At 54.7% G+C, this 22,559-nt stretch overlaps 1 protein-coding gene across 13 annotated transcripts in view; it reads left to right on the forward strand.

The window, feature by feature from the left end:
* LOC102373457 overlaps window positions 1–22,559 on the forward strand; it is a 52,457-nt gene that overhangs the window by 24,555 nt on the left and 5,343 nt on the right. For 5 of the 13 annotated variants that reach the window (XM_025197801.1, XM_025197804.1, XM_025197799.1 and 2 more), the window contains 9 exons: window positions 1,487–3,361; window positions 4,932–5,012; window positions 5,899–5,985; window positions 6,865–6,956; window positions 7,939–8,024; window positions 9,440–9,506; window positions 9,970–10,109; window positions 16,231–16,380; window positions 17,189–18,773. In XM_025197801.1, the coding sequence (XP_025053586.1) occupies window positions 1,487–3,361; window positions 4,932–5,012; window positions 5,899–5,985; window positions 6,865–6,956; window positions 7,939–8,024; window positions 9,440–9,506; window positions 9,970–10,109; window positions 16,231–16,380; window positions 17,189–17,421 (2,811 nt within the window). In that variant the 3' untranslated portion in view covers window positions 17,422–18,773. Of the gene's footprint in view, window positions 1–1,486; window positions 3,362–4,931; window positions 5,013–5,898; window positions 5,986–6,864; window positions 6,957–7,938; window positions 8,025–9,439; window positions 9,507–9,969; window positions 10,110–16,230; window positions 16,381–17,188; window positions 18,774–22,559 lie in introns of those variants that run through there. The other 8 variants (XM_006018589.2, XM_025197806.1, XM_025197807.1 and 5 more) reach the window with 3 other exon arrangements.

Genomic DNA, 22,559 nt, shown 5'->3' on the forward strand with positions numbered 1-22,559 from the left:
ATTCCTGCTCTTCCCCTGCACAGAGAAGCCAGGCTAAGGCCTGTCTCTCCCTTCTAGCTGGAAAGCAGGGTGTGGGGAGGGCACTCTGCTGCCCTGATAACCTGGTGCTAAGACAGGTCTGTCAGGGTGCCCCAGGGCCGTGGACCACTTCAGAATAAACCGAGGGCCCCAGCAGGCCCAGCGGGATGAGAGAATGAGACACAGGGTGACAGCTGTGACAGGGGATGAACTGTGTTGGGGACAGTCTCAGTGCAGTTGTCAGTGGGCAGATCTCCAAAGCCATGCTGTAGCTGGCAGAAGTTGGTCCTCTTGCTCTTAGGCTGAGCAGAGACTGACCAAGCCATGGACTGTGGACAGATTGTAGAAGAGGGTGATATGCATGGGAGGAACACGGCGGGGAGGGGCTGGAGAATTTGTTCTGGGTTGCACGTGTCAGCCCCATTCTGGGGACATCTCAAGGTGTTTGCAGTCCTGCATGGGTGCCATGGTCATGGAGACTGTGTGTGCTTAATGCTTTGTATCTAGTAACCCTTAATGTTAGCACAGACAAGCTGGGCAGATCCCCATGTAGCATCTTCGGTCATTCAGAAGGAATTGGGTAGAGCTGGGTCCAGGTCCCTGTTCTGAGGCTGAATCTAAGGCAGCCATGTGATTGCAGGCAGAACTGAGGCCTGGCCATCCTGCGGGAACAGTTCAGTGCTGCTCACTCAGGCAGGGGGAAGGAGTAGCGGAGTCACCCAGCAGGGCCTGGGGCAACAAGCAGCACCAGACTCTGGACCACAGGGAGCAGCTCACCCATGTTTCCCCCTTGCCACCATTTCCTTGTGCACTCAAGGTGCAGGGACCAGCAGCTGGAGAGCTCGGCATGACCATGCAGGAGGGAGCCACATCCCCGCCCCAGCAGGGCACTGACCCAGAGTGGCAGTGACCCAGTCTCACTTGCTAAGACAGTGCCAGCCAGCAAAGACTGGAAGATGGGGAGTGCAGGGCTCTGCAAATGCAGCCTGCTACCCTCACCCTCCATAATAAGGATGGGTGACTTGCTGTATTTCACTGCCCCTCCCCACCCCCCCAACACACCAGATCCTAAGGAGCATTGCATTTTGGGTAGTCTCTATAAGCACCCCAACATGTTAGAGTGAGGGGGACACAGTTAGGCTCCCACAGTGTTGGCCATGCAGCTCCCAGTCAACAGACACTGGCTTGTCCCTGGGAGCGAAGGCAGAGATCCCTAGTATCATGGAGTGTGCCCTCCCCTGGCTGCTGTCACTGTGTGATATGGACAGTGCTGTCTGTGAGACATGACCAGTGGTTGGGCATGATGAGCCATGTGGATCTGCATGTTGCTAGGTATGCATGCCCATGAGGGAGCCCAGGGCTATGCCCCTGCTCCTCCCACCCCAGCCTCGGTGTCTTCGGGCACCAGTAACCTTGAGCCAGCAGACAGGTGGGTCTAACATCTCTCCCCTGCCCTTATGTTTCCCAGGTGAGCGCCTATTTGTGTGTGAAGGAGAACGAAGGGGTTGGATCCACCACCCACAAGAGCTCAACCGTGCCCCGCCCAGCCAAACAAGCGCCTGCAAGAAGCCATGCCTCCCTGGTTTCAAGCACTGGGGCAGATACTGCCTTCCACACCCTGCCCAAAGCCAGCTCCAGCTCTCTCATGGACAGCCTGCAGAGGGGCAGGAAGGCAGTGGTGGAAGGTGCCCAGCCACCCTGGCAGCAGAGGCTCCTGACAGCAGAACCCAGCCAGCTGCAGCCTTGGTCGGAAGAGAAGCACAATCCCAGTAACACTTGGCCCCTGAAGTGTGAGAGGAGGAAGGTGGCAGGGAGGGCTTCCAGCCCCAGGCTGAGAGAGCTGGGAGAGGGACCCCCAGGAAGGGCCAGCAATGCTGAATGTAGTACCATCAAGGCTGCATCTAGTGGCCCCAAAGCTGAAGTCCTGAGCCACAGCTTGGGTCCCAGCAGCTCGCAGCCAGCCACATCAAAGGGCCCTTGCCGGCATCTTTCTCTGGGGTCTGTCCTGAGCCTGGAACTGCCCAAGGACCTTGGTCTCCTCAGGAATGTCCAAGACTCTATTAAAATAGCATGGAAGGAGGTGGCTGAAAGGAAGAAGGGACAGCAGCCCTGTGGAGTGATTCAGTGGGAGGTCAAGGGGCCAGAGCGGGAGGTGAACGATGCTAGCCTGTCAAAGGAGGTGCTGAGCCATCAGCTAACCACCTGCCCAAGGCCTGGAGGATCCATAGAGCCTTCCAGGAAGGCTCTGAATAGTGAGCATAGCACTTGGTTTGAAGAAGTGAGCTTCAACCCAGGCTATGACAGGCAGAAGACTCAGAGTGTTGCTGCAGCCTCCTCCCGAGAGGATGGGCAGAGTCTCCAGGTCCAGGGCAGCTCCAGCGGTGATTTCCTGGACTTCCAAGTGCACCAGTTGTCCCGCATCAGCATGCTACGTGAACAGGCTGGCCAGGAGTGGAACCAGCTGACAGCCATGCTGGGGAAGCCTGGCAGTCCAGGAAGAGTGCAACCTGAGAAGCCAGTGGACCTCAAACCCCAAGTCCGGGAAGCCACCAGGGTAGAGCTCAGGCCTTCTCCTACCAAGCTCTCCAGTGGGGCCCTCGTCAGAGGAGAACCACCACGAGAAAGCATGAAGCTCAAGGAGGACACCCTGGAGGGCAAGCTAGAGGCTGCCCCTGTGAGCAAGGTCTCTGAGGAAAGCCCTGTGCGACTCCCTGGTGGAGGTACAGACCCATTCCCCTTGATTAACCTGGACCTCAGAGCCACCCCCCAGCTCTCAGTTTTGGAGTATGATCTCAGTTACCCACAGCAGAGCCTGGCATCAGCCTCTGCAGGGCCTCAGGACCTGGCTTCTGCTGGACACATGATGGGGTTAGGCCTGTCCAAAGAAGCAAAGCTGCCAGGCTCGGTAGAGGTTTGCCACCCTGACCGTGAGCTGTTTGAGAAAGATGAAGAGGAGCTTCAGGCCATCTGGAGCAGCGTGGGGGGGCACAGCAGGCAGAGTCCCCGAGCAGACCCCAGCATGTGCCCCACCATGGGGAATGGGTCAGACGAGGTGCAGAACCCAGATGTCTCCAACAGGAAGCTCATCTTGACATCAGAGAACAATGTGCTGGTGGCCAAGTTCATGCTGCCTGCCTCTGCCCAGCTCCTTTGCAATCCACAAACAGGAAGAGGCACCGGCGAGGGGCATAAAACTGAGGGAAGCCCGAGTGGGTTCTGGGCATCGCTCCCATCTCAAGAGGGGCATCACGGGGTGAAGGAGGTTGTGTCCCTGGGGTCAGTGGAGGGCACTGGCCCACAGAACCGGCAGAAGCACCAGGAGGAGGACAGAGACCTTGGCAAGGTCAGAGTAGCTGGCTGTCAGTGAGCTGTGTGTGCCCTTCCTTGGGGCTTCCAGGTGCCTGTGCAGACCCCTGCCATCCTCCCTTGACCACACAACTAGACAGTCCCTGCCTTCAGGAGATACCATCATGAGGCCTTGAATGACTTGGTGTAGTGGAGGGTGAAAGGCTGTCCCTTGCAATGTTGGCAGGCTTACCCCTGCAAGAGTCTACTAAAGCCTCGTAATGGGAGGATCTTGACTACACATTTTATGGTGATTGGGGACTGCATTCTGGCTTTCCCTCTAGCTTGCTCCTTTGGCCTTTTGGGTAGGGGCAAGCAAGACAAGGGGACATCTGAACTCTAAGGCCTCCAGGCTTGGGGCTTGCACATAGGATGACTGCCTTGGATTTGGGAGTATCTGAAGCCCCAGGCTGAAGAGTCTGAGAGTGAGGAGACTTGCCAGTGGTAGAGCCATGCAGACTTGAACAACTGAGCTCTGCTCAGTCAATAGAATTTGGAACTGATTTGGCCCCAAACACAAAATTAAAAAAAAAAAAAAAGAACTAGGCAAGCCCTGCCTTATGCTCATAGTCCTCTATGCCACAGTCCCCTGGGGCGGCAAGACAGGCTAGGAGCTCCTTCCAATTCATTCCACCCCAAAATTGGCTGCCCTTGAGTAGCACATGGGGCTTGCATGGCTAGCACCTCCCCATCTGCATCAGGAATCTACCCCAAATTGTACTTGCAACCACCAGTGGGTGGGGAAATCAAATCCTTTGGTATCCTAAGCACAGGCACCTGTCCCTAGAGCTCCCAGAGTAACTGTTAGCTGTGAGTCTGCAGCCAGCTTCAGGGGACAAGATCGTGGTCTGTGAGCAGCACATTGCAAACAGCTTGTATAGGTACAGCCATATGTTTGCCACGTGGGAGTGCCTGCTACAGGTGTGTTGTAATGTGAAGATGTGCTGAGGTAGACACTTGCTGCCTCTGCAGATCCAAAGGCACAGTGTGCCCTCCAGTGGCTTGGCTCACAGAGAGGAGAAAAGAGTGGTGGCTTCCAGCTGCAGGAGGTCTTTCCTGGCTCCCAGAAAAGCGCACTGTGTTTGTGCCACTGGAAGATTCAGGTTCACCATCTGTGTAGCCATTGCATCTGCAGGAGGGTGAGTTTCTGGGCCTGCCAGAGCATAAAAGCACATGCAGGGCTTCCTGCTAATTCCCTGAAGGAATATGGTCTCTCTGGCTGTAGCTGCTAGTGTGTCACATGGCAGGGCTTTGATTAACTTGAGTCTTCAGGGTCTAGAAAAGAACATAGAGCTAATGGGTCAGGATACAAAATCCTGGAAAGGTGGCAGGAGGACAGTATATGGTCCTATTAGAAAGCATATGGCTCTGTTTTTATCTGTTCTCTGTCACAGATCTTGACTATGCCAGGGCATGGCCCCAGGCTCCCCTTTGTCATTGCAAACTTGAGGTTGTCCTGTTGAAAGACAGGAGATCTCAGCCACTCCTGGCCTGTGGCTGCCAAAGGCAGCATCTGCTACAGGCCAGTGGCACCAGTGCCACTTTGCTCATTATCTGTCTCTTTGCAGACTCCCCACAGTAAGATGGAGTTTCAGATGATGGAAGGAGCACTGGAGAGGAAGCATGTGCTGCAGACAGGAGGCAGAAAGGTACAGTAGGAGCAGCTCCACCTTCTCAGCAGGCCCTGGGTTGCAGACCTCCAGCATTGTACACAGGGTGCTTGGGGTAGCCAGAAATGGGGCCTGCAGGCAGGCTCCAATGTGCTGATGCCCAAGTACTTCCCTTGGCTTCTCTTGGAGATGCTGGGTGCTCAGCACACAGTTCATGATCTCAGGGGGAGCTAAGTGGTTTGTGGAGGTGCTAGCAAGTGCTTGCTGTCCCCTAGCTGCCTGCAGTCTCAGCCCAGCAGGCACATGGCCTAAGGGCCTTCCAGATGACAATGATTGCTGTTTCCCAAGCTATGGCCCATAGATTAATCTCAGAGACATCAGCTCTGCACATACATGTGCTGCCTCTCTCTCACACCCTATAACCCGGTCTGTCCTCAGGAACTGCCCTCAGGCAGGCACCAGGGCATAGCCACATCTGCATTGGCCCCTCAGTGCAAACAGGGCCAAACTATGCTTTGCCCTACCCTGGGGGAAGGAGATGTCTTTCCCTGAGGTGAGCAGCCCAGGTTTGCTTCTCTCTGCCTGGGGCCCCATCCTGTTTCTACTGCAGCCTGAGGCATCAGCAGTGCATGCACATGGCTCCTGAGGTAACAACTAGTAGAGCCCTGGGCCAATCCTTTTCGGCACTATTTAGAAAGGGATATCCCTGCAGCTGGGGGGTTGTCCCTCTCTGGTTTCCTGACCCATTTAACAGGCCATCTATAGGACTGCCTCACTGAAAAGCACCCAGTGTGCCATTGCACATTTCTGCTAACCTGGCAGAGCAGGGGCAGCATCTCCACCTTTCGTTGCCTCTGGGACTTGGGGTGGAGCCTCCATGCTGACCTCGCCCACTTAACCATTTGCCCTCACTGCGGTCTTGTAGGCAAACTGTCGCACCTGGAGCCTGTTCCACACTGTGCTGATGAGGCAGACACTGTGCTTCTACCAGGACAGAAAGGACACTCTTAAGGTATATCCAGGAAATCCTCCCTGGCAGACACAGGGCAAACCTCCAGTCTGTTGGTGGGGACAAAGAGGTGCCTAGTACTTGGAGCAGGGAGCATAGGAGTCAGGACTCCTGGGTTATGTTTTTGGCTGTAGGGGTGGAAAGGAAATGGGAGGAGGCAGTGGTTGGAGACTGGGGGGATTGGTGGGCATTGGAATTCCTGGGTGCTGCCACATACTGAGACCATGGCCATGGACGTGCCTTCTCTTCACTGTGTGCCCTGCTGCAGCCCAGGACTGGAAGGGCTGTCAGAAGAGTTTGAGCTGTATTAATGGACATGTGGAGGTGCTTTCAAGAGGACTGGCAGGCCGCAGGGCTGGGCCACCTGAGAACTGATCCCCTACTTCCCAGCCAGCACAAAGGGCTGAGATCTGGGGCTGTGGGGTGGAGAGGCCAGCTTGGGAGGGTGCTCCAGGGAGATGTCTGGGGCTGGGAGGATTTGAGTCACTACCAAGAATATTCTTGCAGCAGCAGGACAAAGTCTTCTCCCTAGTGCCCTCTCCTGCTGCTTGTCAACCACCCTGGGGCTAGTGCTGAGAGTGCTTTGCCTGGGAACTGGACTGCTGTGAGCAGTGTCCTTCACTGTTGAATGTCCCCATCTCTGAAGCATCGCTGCTGACCCACCTTATCTTCTGTCCTATGTAACTGAGGGTCTAGCAGGCACTGCTTTGTGCCAGACAGTGCCTCTTTTTGGTAGATCATAGGGATAACAGCTAGGGACTACAGACCAGGGATGGGTGCTAGCTGGGAATCTCCAGTGTGAGAAACCCCCACTAGGCATGGGGGATACAGCCCACCAAGCCACAGAGGCCTCACTCTCCTTTTTGGTCCTCTGTGCTACAGAGCTCTGTGGTGGCCCTGCCCCTGAACTTGTCAGGAGCGCGCTGCACCCAGGACATGGAGTATACAAAAAAGACCAACTGCTTCAGGCTACAGTGAGTAACCAGAACAGGGCAGTTCCCCACAGCTTCTTACAGGATGGGCATTCCCACTGTTGCAGCACCCCTTGGTGGCAGAGGCCAGGGTTGGAACAGCTTTAAGGTTTCTGTGCCTTAGAGACTGTGGAGCTTGCAGATCATGTAGGGTCATTCAGCAGGCAGCTCAGCTGAAGTGCCAGCTGCTGAGCCATGAGGACCAAACTCAGATGCCTGGGGTGGGGCTCCTTTGTCCTGAGTCATAGAGCATAGTTTCTCAGCCTCTGATACGCATACCCCTGGGGGTACACAAGACACAGGCAGGGGGTATGTGGGTATCCCAACACTCTCTCTCTCACCTTCTTTTCCTCTCAAAACTGTGGCAAAATATTTAAATTCCCCAGTAATAATTTGTTGCAGGAGTGTAGGTTGTAGTCATGTTGGTCTAAGGACATAGGCAAATAGGCAGATTTGGGTTGGTCTAATAAAAAATATCAGATTCACCCAAGGAACCTTGTCTGCTAGTAATAATAATAATAATAATAATAATTTGGCATTCAGCCCTCCTAGCTTTGGGCAACATCACCTCCAGCCCAGGTGCATACTTGAGTTGTGCACCCCTGGTGTAAAAGGTGGCAACCCTACCCACACCAGATCAGATATCTGTCATATCATGGCCTTATATACAGAGCCCTTCTTCCAACATATAGCACACATTAGTCTGTAAATATGAAATCCCCTGGAAAATTGAGTGTTGGGGTACTTATTAAAATTTTCAGAAATCAGGGGGTACTTGCTACTTAAAAGGTTGAGAAACACTGGCATAGAGTATGTGAAATCGGGGGGGGACGAGGAGTGGGGGGGGGGGGGGGGGGGGGGGGGGGGGGGGGATGATCCCATCCCTCTCTCCCTTTGGCCCCCAGGCTGCTGGGAAGTGGGGTGGCAGGGACCACTGTGTCTGCAGCCCATTTCATTATTCCTACTGACTCGCTCTTGCCCTCAGTCTGCGGGATGGCTCCGAGTACCTCCTGAGAGCTCCATCCCAACCTCTCATGAATGAGTGGGTCTCCAAACTGCAGCAGAACTCAGGTGAGGCATGTTCTGACCACCAGCAGGGCATGAGATGATGAAGGGATGGAGCTAAGGTGTCTACTGAGCACCCCAGAATTCAGAAGATCCCCGGGGGGGGGCAGGAATACACCCCTGACTCCCTCAGCCAATCAGCAGTGAGAGTTGGGGCCACTGGGCCCTAAACAGCAAGTGAAGGGGCCACAAAAAGGCCACCTCCCTCCCTGGCTGGCTGCAACCCTGCTCCTCTTGGCTGTGCATTGCCCTTCCTGTAAGCACAGCCAATAGAATCTTGAGGACAAATGATTGACATGTGTTTCCACCAATGAACTGAAAAGCAGGACTTTTTGTAGTCTGGTCCTTGTTTAGGTACAGGGGACAAAGGGTTTAAAAACAGGATGTTCCAGTATAAAACAGGACCAATGACCACCCTAGATGGAGCAGACAGTGATGATGAGAGGAAACACTGACAGAGCAGGGGGTGGGGAGCCTGGAGCTGGAATGGCGGGGTGTCTGCAGACTGGACAGAGGAAGACCGGCAGAGCTGTGGGGCACCCACACTGCACCTTCATTCCCTCATTTTCCCCATACCAGCTGTTCCCTATTGTAGTCTGTTCACACCTAGTATTATGAGAAGGGCAGTAGTATGCGTGTGACTTATGTACAAGCTGACAGCTTGTCCTGGGCAGCTGCAGCTCTTTGATGAGGAAGAGTTGAAGGCTTGATTTTTAACCACACATGCACTGGTCTGAATCAAAAGTGACGCCACTGGAGTCAGTGGATTCCCACTAGTCTAAAAGTGATGTAAAGGAGTCAGGCCCCCACCCCTTCCAGTGAGACACCTATCATCTCTGCATGGAGCCTAGAGAGGCCCCATCCTGGCCTTCAGCCATTGCTGTCCCATGGGCTAAGGTCCTTCCACCAACATGATGATTGAACAAGGGCAGGGGGCTCAGACATGGCAACAAAATGGCTGGCAGGCATGAGGGAGCATCAGAGAGATCCAAGAGCAAAAGGCTTCAAGGAGCCAGCCCTGAGCCTGTGTGGGCCCCTCAGCCTGGTTGTCTCCATTGGATATAAAGCGATATGAAACACCTGTTTGTTCAGGACCTTTCCTCCTCTTACTGTGGGGGATGCCTGAGAAACAGTGAATTCCCCCCAAGCACCACCTGCCCGCCACCCCACGCACACTCCAGGTCAAGTAGCAGAAGGGAATTTCCAGACTCCTTGTAGTGCCATGCTCCAGACCCAACTGTTTTGCTTTGTGTAGACAGTCCCATACGGGCTGCTCTGGCTGCGCCTGTCAGAGCTGACCTTAGGGCCCCTGCTCCCCTTCGCTCTGCAGGGGCACTGAGGACCCCTGGGTGCTCTCTGCAACCACTGGAGTTTGACGCTTTGCCAGCTACTTTAGCAACTGATTTCTGCTTTACCCACAGGTTTCCCCGAAGTGGATTATTTCCAGGCAGCCGTGCAGCCTGCAGAGGGTACCAGCTCTCCGATGAGGCAAGTAGCAGGATGCCTCAGGCAGTTGCTGAACTGGTGGGGGCTAAGCCCAAGTGTTCAGAGCCAGCCAGGCCAGGTCTGGGCTTTGTGGCTGGAGAGTGCTGTGCTGACCATACAGAGCCATTCAGGCAGTATCTCTAACCTCTCCATCTCCTGCTGGTTTATAACTCCCCCTCTCTGGGGTCTGCAGCTCCTCCCAGTGGACACTCTCTTCTGTGGTCACCAAGGTCATCTCTCAATCATTTTACCAATAAATAAGCCCCTAATAAATAAGCTGCTAATGAAGCCAGATCACTACAGCACACACAAATTTTCTCCTGCACTGGGAACCCCATGGTAGAGTCCCTGTCCAAGCTGGCATGGATGGAGCTTGTGAGTGAGGTTTCCTGGGCCTGAGGTGAGCAGACCTTCTCTGCAAGTGAGTGACTAAATCTCTCTCTCCACCACTTCCTTTCATATCCAGCAGCTCCCACCTCCAGGGACACCATCAGCCTGTTACAGCCAAGAGCCAAGAGATCACGCTGCTGCCCAGGTCAAGTGCCAGGATGCACCTGCCTTTTGGAAATCTGGAGGACCTACAGGACTCTGCAGCATCACTGGCCGGTGAGCATGTGCAGCCGCTTCTTAGCACCCTGGCCCATGAGACATCTGTGCCTCAAGTGCTTCAGTCTCCCTCACTCCGTGTGTTGGAGTAGGACCTCTCACCTTGCTCTGCTGCTGCATCCTGGGTAGATGAATCCACAATAGACCCCTGGTAGAACCACAGGTCCCAGCATCTCGCGTCCTGTGTGCCTGTCAGGCTCATTCTCAGTTGGGACAAATGTTAAGCAATTTGCTAGTGAATCCAGCCATTTTGGGGATGGGGGTGGTGGGGGGAGAGAGAGAGCTAGGAGCACAGGCAAGCAGAAGACTCCTATGCCCTCTGGACCTCTGTTTAGCTGAAGATGCACAGTGGAATTGCCCAAACTGGCAATTCCAGGCCCCAAAGTAACCTTCCCCTCCCTCACTCCTGCTCCTGTGGGAAGTCCCTAGGATGAGCACAAGTGGCCAAGACCTCCATCTTGTCTAAAAGACTGGCAGTACTGCCATGCCCCTGGCACTGTACTGTGGCATGGTGGATAGTGCTGACGCAGAGGGGAGTGTGCTCCTACCAAGCCAAGCAGAGCCCCTCCTGGGCTCTGTACTGCCTTAGGGGGAAGCCCCTACGCCCACCCCACTCCCTCCAGCACCTCAACACTAGACTTGCCTCTGTCCATGATACTGGTCTGTCCCACCCGTAACTGAGCCAAAAACAATCAGTCTTCCCTCTCACAAACCCTGAGCAGCCTTGGCTCACTGCTGCTGAGGGACGATGGATTGATCCTGGTGATCCTGGTGATTGATCCTTAGGACAGGCCCTAAGGGTGACCCTGGAACCCCCTAGGACCACCCTAATTTTGCCTGTACTCCAGGTCCTCCATATACTCCCCTTTGATCTCACCAGCCATGCCTTGATGTTCTTTCTATCTTGTTCGGGAGGCTGTCCCCGAGTCCTTGCTCAGTTGAAACTGCTCATGCCCTGCTGACACTACTTAAACTTGGTGGTCGCCACTCATGACCCCCTAATTAAACCTTAAGGGCTCTAATCATGGTCTCCAGCCCCACCCCTCCGACACATCCATGCCTCAAAAGGTGTCACTCTGTTGTCATCCATCTTCCTGTACAGACTTCAGACCTTTTGGCCTAGCCTACTAGTTACTCTGACTGTAGACTTCTAGCCATGGCCCACTTACTCTGGCCCAGCTTCTCAGCCTCAGTCTCTTCCCCTTCTCTCTCTCTTGGGATCAGGTTCTGGCCCCCTTGGCCTCAGCCCATCTCTGTCTTGCCCCTAGCCATAGCAGGGCCAAACCTGGACTTTCAAGCACTTGTACATGGCCTTCTAACCATCCCTACAGTCACAAGTCAGTTCTCCAGTTTAAAATGCAACACAAACATAAGCAAACTGCCTCTAACAACACCCCCAAAGCCCCTCTGGGCTACCACACTGCTTCCAAAGCCGCCTCTCCACTCACTGGTTCTCTTAGATCTGGGAGTACCTGACCTGGCTTGCAGCTTCTGCTCCTTTCCTGCCTGAGCTAGCAGGAGCTCTTTTCCTCATAGACTTCAGGGCTGCACTGGCTCCTTTATTTCAGGAACCCAGTTTATGTCTCCTGAGCCCCTCCTCTTCTGGTCAGATGTTCTCCTGACTGACCGCAGGTGTGCTTTTCAGCTGGTTCTGTGGCTTAGCTGTGGTTCTTCTGCTGCTGCCTATCCAGGGCTGTGCCCTACTGTCCTACTGCTAGGCAGCTAGCCATGCACTAGGCACTTGCAACCTATCGGTCCCTGGGTGTCTATTCTTCTGCAGCTAGCCCGTGTTCAGCTGCTTGCTCCTACCTGTAGATCTACCTGTTGTAGTAAGAGAAGCCTCTAGCTCCCTGTTCCACCTGGGTCCCAGAAATTAAAAGGTCCCTGGGGCACTCCCACTGCTGTCCTCAGTCTGCTGGGATAACACGCACTGTCTACATGTCCCAGGGCTCATCAGGATGGTGGTGATGTAGAATTTGTGTCAGAACAGCCTGCTCCTAAGCCCTTGTCCATGTGTTGATGTGACAGGTATCCAGTCTGGGCCGACCTTAATGTCACCCGCACACCTGTTCCTGGGGCAACCACCCGCCTACTCGCCTGCCATGCCTTGTTCTTAATTGATTAACTGGTGTTAATTAGCGGGAGGCTGCCCTTGTACTACCCCGCTGCTAGGGGGCGCTATCTGCGGCTCCGTTTCCTCCCCTACACCGCAGTCCACACCTCACCGATGGAATCGCCGTTGTCTCAATTCTATCACTATTTGGCCCCTTCCTGTTCTCCCTGGGCCTTCCTTCTCCATGCCTACACTTGGGCTTCCTAGTAATGCTGCCCCCTATCTGGGGCTCGCCGTGCCCACACTTGGGCTTCTCAATAATGCTGCCCCCTATCTGGGGCTCACGGTGCCCAACTTGGGCTTCCCAATAATGCTGCCCCCTATCTGGGGCTCACAGCACCCACACTTGGGCTCCTCAATAATGCTGACCCCTATCTGGGGCTCGCCGTGCCCACACTTGGGCTTCCTAATAATGCTGCCCCCTATCTGGGGCTCACCGTGCCCAACTTGGGCTTCCCAATAATGCTGCCCCCTGTCTGGGGCTCACCGTGCCCACACTTGGGCTTCTCAATAATGCTGCCCCCTATCTAGGGCTCACCGTGCCCAAACAACAATCGGTCCTACCAGTGACCCTTTAACTCTCAGATGCAACCCCTGCATCAGGTTTCCCCTCTCTCCCAGGGCAGAGAGCTCCTTCCTCTTTGGTAGCTGGCAGGGAACTCCCTCTGGCCTCCTGTCTGTGCTTTATATAGGAGCCAGGCCCTGCCCCTTTCAGTCAGCTGACCTCCTGGTTGCCCCGGCAACCCACAGCTGGGCTCCTTAGTCACTGCTAGGGCTCCCTCCCTAGCAGTTTCCCTTCTTCAAGAGCAGGGCACCTCAGTGCTGTGTGACACACCTTCCCCCTTAAGATCCCGACTCACTGAGGCGGATCTTCATTCTTGTTAGGTCGCATTCCCCCATCTTGTTTCTCTTGTGCTCTTGCGCTGGCCCACCGACATTTCCAACGTTTAGAGGTGGAGGTTTTTAGGTGCCTCCTACTCACCTTTTACCCAAGGTGTATCATGTGGGATTTTACGGGAGTTGCCCCGCCGCAGGCAGTCCCCCCACACTAGCTGACCTCGGTAGGTTGCAGTCCCTGTCAGTCAAGCTCTCGCCTGTCTTTCAGGGTTTCTTCTCCCTTTCACTTCTGGCCCATCTATCTTCCACCCCTACATGCCCTGGTCTCTTTCTCCATGCAGGTTGTCTGATCTCTTGTTTTTCTATGGTTCTCTGCAGCCCCTGAAGCCTTCCCCAAATCTCCCACTGTCTCTCCAATGCCCTCTGGGTATATTCTTCTCTCCAAAATTCTATCTTCGCCCGGCCGGTAGGTCTTCCCCTCGGCCCTTTGTAAATCTTTACATAGGCTACGCCTCCCACCCTCGCTTCAATTACTTCCCTCAGGGTCCACCATTTGACTCGCCCTGCAAGGTTATTAACGTAAACACATGGCCGTCTTCTTCCCCTTTGTTCTTTCTCCAGCCGAATTTCCTTCATAGTTGAGGGGTCTTTGGCCTCCTTAGCTTGGCCTGCAGTCTGGATTCGGCATGGTCTCTGCTTCAGTGCAGGGCTGGGCATCTCAGCCTTAGGATAGAGCATAGGATGTACTTCTCCTCCCCCCTTAATTTCCCTGGGGTTTTGACCCCTCCTGCCCATCTCAGGCCTTTGGGTCTCTCTTTTACTTCAAGCTTCTACTGCTCTCTTCCCCTTGGAAACTGTATCTGTTCTACCCTCTACCAGAGTTGGGGCCATCTTTGGTCTCCGGCCTTTTTGTTTTGGACATTGCTCCTTTTGAATCTGGCTATGATAGCTCAGGTCACAGTTCTTGTTTCTCCCACTGATCTGTTCACTCTCTTGCATCAATGCCACATCCCCCTTATCTCTCTCCATCTGTTGTCCCTGTTTTGGTATTGCCAATCTTTCAACCTCATACTAGCCAACAAGTTTCTCTAGTTTCTCTCCCAGGCAGTTCATGTCTTCCGTGTACTGGCTCACCCACTGCCCCCATTTCCGATCTAGGCATTCCATGACTGTGGAGATGATCTCTTCCCGAATCATTGTGGGGTCTACCTCTGAGAGTGCCCCGCTCCTTGTACTCTTTTCCTGCTGCCTTGCTTCTTCTTCTTCTCCAGGGGTTCTCAAGCCCACCATGTTGGATTGCTTCTGATATCTCAAGGTCTTTAGAAGCGCGGGCTGTGCAGTCTCTATTAGTTTTTCGGTGCCTAATAACACCTCTTTCAAACTTTCAAGTTCCTGAAGGTGCTCCTCGCATCCTACCTTAGCCTTGGATGCATGTTCTTCCAACTGCTGGCTTATTGCAGTCAGTCTCTCACTCTGTATTTGAGCAGCCTGTACCGGTTGTTGCTCGATCTCTCCTCGCCAAGCCTTCTCCCTGGCCGTGCTCTCTTTTAATAGGGTCTTCAGGGACTGGATCTCTTCCCCCAATTGGTCCTTTTCCTTTTCTACTTCTTGCCATCAAGCCTGCAACTCTACACACTCCTCGGTGCTGGCTCTCACCTCCATTTCAAGGAACTGGTTCTGTTCCTGTAGCACTTTAATTCCTTCCTCCAAGGCCTGAATCTGTTGCCTTGAGGTTTTCATTTGCTGCTATGACTGCTCCCTCTCTGTGTTAGTCACTGCCTCTTTAGCTGAGCTCTCTTCTAAGGGGGCTTTAAGGCACTGTACCTGATCTCCCAGGTAGTCTTTTTCCGCCTCCGCACTCTGCAGCTGGGACTGCAACCTATAATGCTCTCTTGCTCTGTCCTCTAACTCCCTTTCAAGGGACTGGTTTTGCTCGCACAGCACCTCATAATTGGCCATGTATGCCTTTACCTTTCCCATCTCCCGGGCAATTACCTTCCCATTTTCTTCAGTCTGAGCCTGATTTTCACACAATTTGTCCCGCAGCTCTTGAGCTAGTTGCTCTGCCCGTAAATACTTCTGCCACCAGACCTCCACCTCGTCCTGCAATTCCTCTATGCGTCCCTCCTGGCTGCGGACCTCTCTCTGTAGGGCGCCTATTAGGCCTCTTGACATCCCCCTCTGCATCTTCTTTAATGTCGGTTTCCCTTGCAGGTCTGTGTTGCCGTTGCCTTTCTATACACCTTCCTCGGTTCTTGTTTTAGCCCTAGGGTTCGTCTTTCCCTCCTCAGGAACACAGGTTCCTTACCCGTGCACGGCCTTACATTCCCGGCCAATGCACCACTGTGACAGGTATCCAGTCTGGACCGACCTTAATGTGGCCTGCACACCTGTTCCTGGGGCAACCGCCCGCCTACTTTCCTGCCACGCCTTGTTCTTAATTGATTAACTAGTGTTAATTAGTGGGAGGCTGCCCTTGTACTACCCCGCTGCTAGGGGGCGCTATCTGCAGCTCCATTTCCTCCCCTACACTGCAGTCCACACCTCACCGATGGAATCGCCGTTGTCTCAATTCTATCACTATTTGGCCCCTTCCTGTTCTCCCTGGGCCTTCCTTCTCCGTGCCCACACTTGGGCTTCCTAGTAATGCTGCCCCCTATCTGGGGCTCGCCGTGCCCACACTTGGGCTCCTTGATAATGCTGCCCCCTATCTGGGGCTCACAGTGCCCAACTTGGGCTTCCCAATAATGCTGCCCACTATCTGGGGCTCACGGTGCCCACACTTGGGCTCCTCAATAATGCTGCCCCCTATCTGGGGCTCACCGTGCCCAAACAACAATCGGTCCTACCAGTGACTCTTTAACTCTCAGATGCAGCCTCTGCATCAGGTTTCCCCTCTCTCCCAGGGCAGAGAGCTCCTTCCTCTTTGGTAGCTGGCAGGGAACTCCCTCTGGCCTCCTGTCTGTGCTTTATATAGGAGCCAGGCCCTGCCCCTTTCAGTCAGCTGACCTCCTGGTTGCCCCTGCAACCCACAGCTGGGCTCCTTAGTCACTGCTAGGGCTCCCTCCCTAGCAGTTTCCCTTCTTCAGGAGCAGGGCACCTCAGTGCTCTGTGACAGTTGGTCTGTCTATCTTGCCTACATGAGCTCCTTTCTTACTTTTCCCTTGCTAGGAGATAGTCAGAGAGCCAACAGCCAGATGACAGGGCACAGGCGGTTCCAGTGGTCGCCAACAGGATCTCCAAGGTCACAGGATGCAAACTACCAGAAGGAAGACTATGCCCTCTTAACCAACAAGAGGAGGTCCTACTCATTCACCTCAGGTACACAGCGTGGGAAGAACAGGATCAGGAGCTCTGGTCCCATGTCTCTGGAGTGCTCTCCATTGCAACTTGTGGGCCTCTGGTTCTCCCTCAGCAGTGCAGACCCACCTTCCCAGGGGGTTGCATATGCAAAGGGTGCTGAACAGAGAAGGTGAGAGTTTTGATTGGCTGGCTGTGCCTGGATGCTACCCATGACTGGTACTCTACTTAGGGATGGTAGGGATGGGCTGAGATCCAGGCCTCTGGGGATCCCAGCAGGCGCCCTGATCTGGAAGGGGTTTTGCCCAAGGCTGGGGATGTGACTTGCTTTTGGTTGAACTCATTCTGAGGTGGGAACAGGGTGAATACCTGTTACACAACATGGCTTAAAGGACCCATTCACCATGCTGTGAAGTAGCCGAGCTGCCATGGCTGGCTGCTGGATGTTGGCTGGGCTCCTGTGACTAAATGCAGCATCATTATTCCAGCTAAACCCCAGGCTTTCCTGGGGATTTGAGACCTTTCTATTCAAGGTCGCAATTCCATTGCCGATGGCTACCACCAGATGGCACCAACGCCCTTCGCCTCTCAGGAAAACACCTGCAATACAGAGGAGTCTGCTCAAGGCAGCTTGTGAGACTGCCCCCAAAATAAACTGCAACACTCTGATCCCATTCCTGGACAGTCCCCTGTGCACAGCACCAGTTTGGAGCTGGCACCATGGAAGTGACTGACCCCCTGTGCCCCTTTCTTGGGCACCCCTGTTGGTTCAGTGAGGTTGATATTACTGTGGGAAGTAGCAACCCACCCAGTGCTCTGTCTCTTTCAGCCACCTACCAGAAGATCACGCCAGTGTCAGTACCCAAGGAGCCTTTGGAGCCTGGGAGCAGCTATTCCATTACGCTGTACATTGGGGAGCAGGCCATGCCCAGGGCTCGCTGCCACTCCTTCGTGGCTACACCAGGGAGCCCCCGGGACGTGCTAGGGGAGAGGGGCCAGGGCCCCGCTCCTCGCCCCAAGAACAAATCTGTCTTCAAGAAGTTCTTCGGGAAGAAAGAATGAGCCCAGGACAGGGGAACGCAGGCCAGAACTTGCCCATGTTTCTTCCTGCTGGGCCTGCCAGCTTGTGAACAGGAGCCTTCCTCACAGGAACTCTCCAAGCACCCGCTCACTGCAGGCACCAAACCCACAGGGCTTGCTAACTCCCTACCCCCAGGGCTGGTGGGAGTGCAGAGGCAGAGATCTCTGCACTGATGGACTCTGCTTACACACAGCCCCAGCAGAAAGCTGCACCTCACCTCCCCACAGGAGCAGCCACTGGGAAGGCACACTAAACAGGCACTTGGCATGGTGGGCTGTAGGAGGGGAAGCCATGCTGCCTTTTTCAGGCCCTTCTCTTGGAGCATGTAGGGTCAGGTCTCTGTGTGACACTGAAGCTGATGGAGCCAGAGAGACTCTACCTTGTGCACAGGGTAACCCAGCAACCTGTTCCCCAAGCACCCTAGTGCAGGGCGGAGAGTAGGGAAGAGTGGGATTATTTTTATTAAAGGCACACAGAACAATCTTGAAGTCTCTTCATCCAGTTTATGTCCGTGCAGGGAATGGACTCGGTGACCCTTGAGGTCCCTTCTAACCTTATGATTCTGTGACTCCTCCTTCCCTTGCTACCGCCAGGGCCTGTGCCACCTGGGACAGGAGAGTTGCCCTGGGCTCTGAGTGCTGTTCCACAGGGTTAGGCAGAAGAAGGGGTTGCTTGGGATGGGATTCTCCTGGCTCCATCCTGGGGAAGCCTACCCTGGACAGGGATGGCAGGGGCTTGGGGCTCTCATCTTGGGGCTCTCACCCTTCTCACTAAGAGGCTTGGGCTCAAAGTGCTCCTCATGCGTCGCAGATGGTCGCTTAGCACTGAGCCACCAAGCTAGGGACTATGGTAGAGGTCACCAGACCCTCCTTCTCTTGGGAGCAGGTAGGAGCTCCCTGCTCAAAGGCCCTTCAGAGGGGACACAGCCTTGAAAAGAGGCTGTCAAGTTCCTGCCCTGCCAGGTTTGCCCCCAGCCCTTGCTGGGGAAGGGGCTGTGGCCCAGGCCTAACTGGCTCATTTCATGCAGAGGAACTGGAGCCAGAGGCAGCTCTTGCTTTTCACTCATCCACCTCCCAGACAGGGGAAATACCATGACCATGATGGTGGCATGGGAAGTACCCTGACCAAGATAATGCAATTAAAATGGCATTGTGTAGTTGAGGGTTGCACCCTTGATGCTTGCAGACAGGACTCCCTATGAGAGCCTCATAATTAACTTCCCACTGGCCATCTTCCAGTGGGAGGGTCTTGGCTACATGCCGACTTTATGGAAATGGGAGACTCCTCCCTAGGTTGCTCCTGCAGCCATACAGCTGAAGGCAAGCAAAACTTGGGGGCATCCCAACCCCAAGTCTCCAGGTTTGGGCCTGCATGTAGGATGCCTGCCAAAAGATTTGGAAGCATCTGAAGCCCCAGGTCGGGGTGGAGGATGCTTGCCGGTAGCAGGACCACATATGGTTCTTGAATGATTCACAGATTTGGAATTGATTTGGCTTGGGACACGAAAAATGTTTCCTAAAAAAAAATCCACCTCCCAGACAGACCCTAGGTGAGGGTTGTCTGAGGGGCCAGTAGCACTCTGCATCTGAGTGCATTCACCTGTTTTGCACTGAATTCAGTGGGCTGCACTGGTTTCTAGTGACTCCTAATCCCACCAGAACTGAGCAGGGCCCAAGGGGTGCTAGTAGGCTTCCTGGGCTGCCATGCAGAATGTATAGGCATCAGACAGGGATGGAGGAAGGCTGCTCCAGGGCAAGAGTGAGAAACATCACAGTAACGGGCTGTCTCCAGTCAGTACTGGGGCTCCAAGCCCCACTCTCCCACACCCTACTCCAGTTTCCTTGTTGAAGTTGAGCCAGAATTGGATTTACAGTGCTTTCAAATCCCTGGGAATGCCCTGGCACCAAGCAGACACAGGGCGTCTGAGGGCCTGGAGGTCAGTACTTGTGGTTAGAGGCAGACCCTGCTGACGTGGGAGTTCACATCTGCTCTAGTTCCCATTGTCCTGCAGCACCATAGCCATTACCCCTTGCTCCCTGGAGCACAGGGTCAGGCGAGGAGGCAACCATGTTGTACTAGCGTGCAGTACTGCAGCAAGGGCTGAGGTAGATCTGGGCCTGTTAGATTTCTGGGGCATCTGGTTTTTGGCACATTTCGCAAAGGGGATAGATAAGCAAGTGAATTGCAGCTTCTCATGAGTGAGCAGGTGCAACTCTAGGGAACACAGTACAAGAGGGCCACTGGGCCCTGTTCAAACAGCTAGGTAGGCCATTCCTATCCAGTCCTCACCTAGCAGTAAGGGTGATCCTTTCTTACTGCTCTCTTGTTCCTCTTTGTGTTGAAAAAGGGCTGACCTCTGCCCAGTTTTCAGGGACGTGGCCCAAGACCCCAGCCAAAACTAGTACTGGGCTGCACTAGCTTCCAGTGACTCTTGATCCCACCAGAGCTGAGCAGAGTCTAAGGAGTGCTGGTAGGCTTCCTGGGCCACCTTACTGGCAGCCATAGCCATCAAGCTGTGGGCTGGCTGGGCCTTAGAGACCAGGCTGTCCTCTTCCCCAGGAAAAGACATGAGACACCTTGGCAGGAGCTTGAGTCCTAGTGCCTGGGCTGTGCCAGTCTGAATCTAGAAGGTTTCAGTTTTTAGGGCTCAGCCTGGCACCCCTGGTGTGACATCCCTGACCTTTCAGGGTACAGGGAGGCTAAATCTCAGCTCAGGGTTGTCCCTGCCATACTCCACTCTCTTCCCCTCCCCTGTTGGCTCTGACTCTGCTGGCTCCTGGGCCAGTTTGCTTGCTTTGTTTCTCTCCAGAACCAAAGTAAATAGTGCATCTAAGCTGCTTTAATGGGAGCAGGGCAGCAGAGACAGCTTCTCTTCCTGCAGAAAGCACCTTGCTGCCCCCGGGCATGGGGAAGGGGTTGGGAGGAAGAGGAAGAAGAAGCTGAGATGAGGAGCTCCAGGCCTTCATCTCAACTGCACAAGACAGCTGGCCAGTAGTGACCCAGCATCATCCTGTGCTTGCCCAGGAGCCAAAATGAGGGACACAGTGGCTCCAAGACAACCTTTCTCATCCCACAATCCTCTGCACAGCGGACCAGGTCTCAGCACACCCAAAAGCCTGCAAGAGTTGCGGGTGACTCAGCAGCAGCAGCAGCAGCATGAGCACAGGGGGTGCAGTGCCACGGAGAGTACCAGAGAGGGGTGGGAGCATGGGGCTCTCTCCACTCTGGCCCTTCACTGACCCTGCTGTCCTGCTCAAGAATCACCTGGAGGCCCTGCCTATTTGCCCCCACTTGGATCCCCTGCCCTTGCCTCCCAAGGCCTGGCACTTGAACTCAGCTGTGCTGAGAACTGCTGACAAATCTCCCTTGTAGTTTCTCTGGAAGAATCACTTCCCCCCACTAATCCGTCTGTGCAGCAGCCTCCACCTGCTGAGCCAGCGGGGGCCCTGCCGAGCCAGTCTCAGCCGGCAGCAAGACTAGGAAATCAGCCTGATGGCACAGAGCAGGGGAGAGCTGAGCTTGGCTCCAAGCAGCCCCGCAACCCAGCCACACTGGGGCAAGGAGATCTCCCTCCTGTGAGTACCCCTGCCAAAGAGAAATTGGGTCAGGCAGAGAAATGGGGAGGTGACAGCATCAGTGGCACCTCAGCCTTGAAGCAATGGACATGTGGGATGGAGAAAGACAAGGGAGCAGGGGCAGAGCTGTGAGCTTTGTGGGGCAGGATGCCACATCTTGCACACCCTGCTCTGGAGCCAGCGTCCGTCCTCTCCTAGTGGAAACATGGCTTCTTGGGGTTGGGGCGACTCCAGGCTTGGAGACCTCCAGCCAAAGAGCTGCTCTGAGCGCACAGGGGGCTGGCCAGCTGCCTGCCTCCACCCTGGGACAGAGGTCTGAGTTGAGTGCTGCAGCCTCCCAGCCTAGCATTTGAGCTGGCCTCTGCCATATGGGGAAGTGAAAAGGCTCCCAGGGAAGAGAGGGTCAAGAGCAGCACAATCAAGGTGGGCGGCTGCTCTGATCTGCCTCCTGCTCCCAGGGCATCCCTGGCCTCTCCAAGCAAAGCATTGAATCCCAAAGACTCCTACCCTGCTGTCACCACCTGGCTCTGGCCGATAGCCCCACAGGGTTTGGCCTGGCTCAAGAGATGCTTTCTAGCATGGCAGTCAGCTCCTCCCAGACAGGGCTAGGGCTGCAATGCTGCTGGGAAACAAGGATAGACACATGGAGCTAGGCCTCTGGCCCCTTGAACCCACCAAGGTGCTGGTTCTGGGTCCACAGCACTATGCTCTGCCGTCCTTCCAGTTGGAGGAGCCTGTGCAGAGCTGCATGGGAGGTGAGCCCAGGACAGGGATTCATAGATTCATAGATGTTAGGGTCGGAAGGGACCTCAATAGATCATCGAGTCCGACCCCCTGCATATGCAGGAAAGAGTGGAGAGAGTGCTGGGTCTAGATGACCCCAGCTAGATGCTTATCTAACCTCCTCTTGAAGACCCCCAGGGTAGGGGAGAGCACCACCTCCCTTGGGAGCCCGTTCCAGACCTTGGCCACTGTAACTGTGAAGAAGTTCTTCCTAATGTCCAGTCTAAATCTGCTCTCTGCTAGCTTGTGGCCATTATTTCTTGTAACCCCTGGGGGCGCCTTGGTGAATAAAACCTCACCAATTCCCTTCTCTGCTCCCATGATGAACTTATAGGCAGCCACCAGGTCGCCTCTCAACCTTCTCTTGCGGAGGCTGAAAAGGGATAGCAGAGGCAGGCGAGGCCTAGGGTGATCACTATCCTTGGCAGGGGGCGAAGGTTGCCCAGCACATTTCTGCAGTGCCAAGGCTTGGGATTAGGTGAGCACTAGGACCTGGCGAGCTCCCTGCAGGCTCTGTAGGCTGATCCCAACACCAGCAGAAGCAGCCAGCCTGAGATCAGGTTAGGAGACAGCGCTGAAGCCAGCTGCCAGCTGCAGGGAAACATGTAAGCAACCGCGACTGCGCCCCACGCTAGCCCCCCTCAACCCCAGGCTGAGTCTCCCACCTGGCGGGAAGGGCTCTTCTCCCTGCAGGCTCCCAGGGGGGTGGAGGAAGAGCGCATGGAGGGCATGGGGTACCAGCCCAGACAGTCAGGGAAATC

This window comes from Alligator sinensis, unplaced genomic scaffold, assembly GCF_000455745.1.
Source record: "Alligator sinensis unplaced genomic scaffold, ASM45574v1 scaffold198_1, whole genome shotgun sequence".
NCBI lineage: Eukaryota > Metazoa > Chordata > Crocodylia > Alligatoridae > Alligator > Alligator sinensis.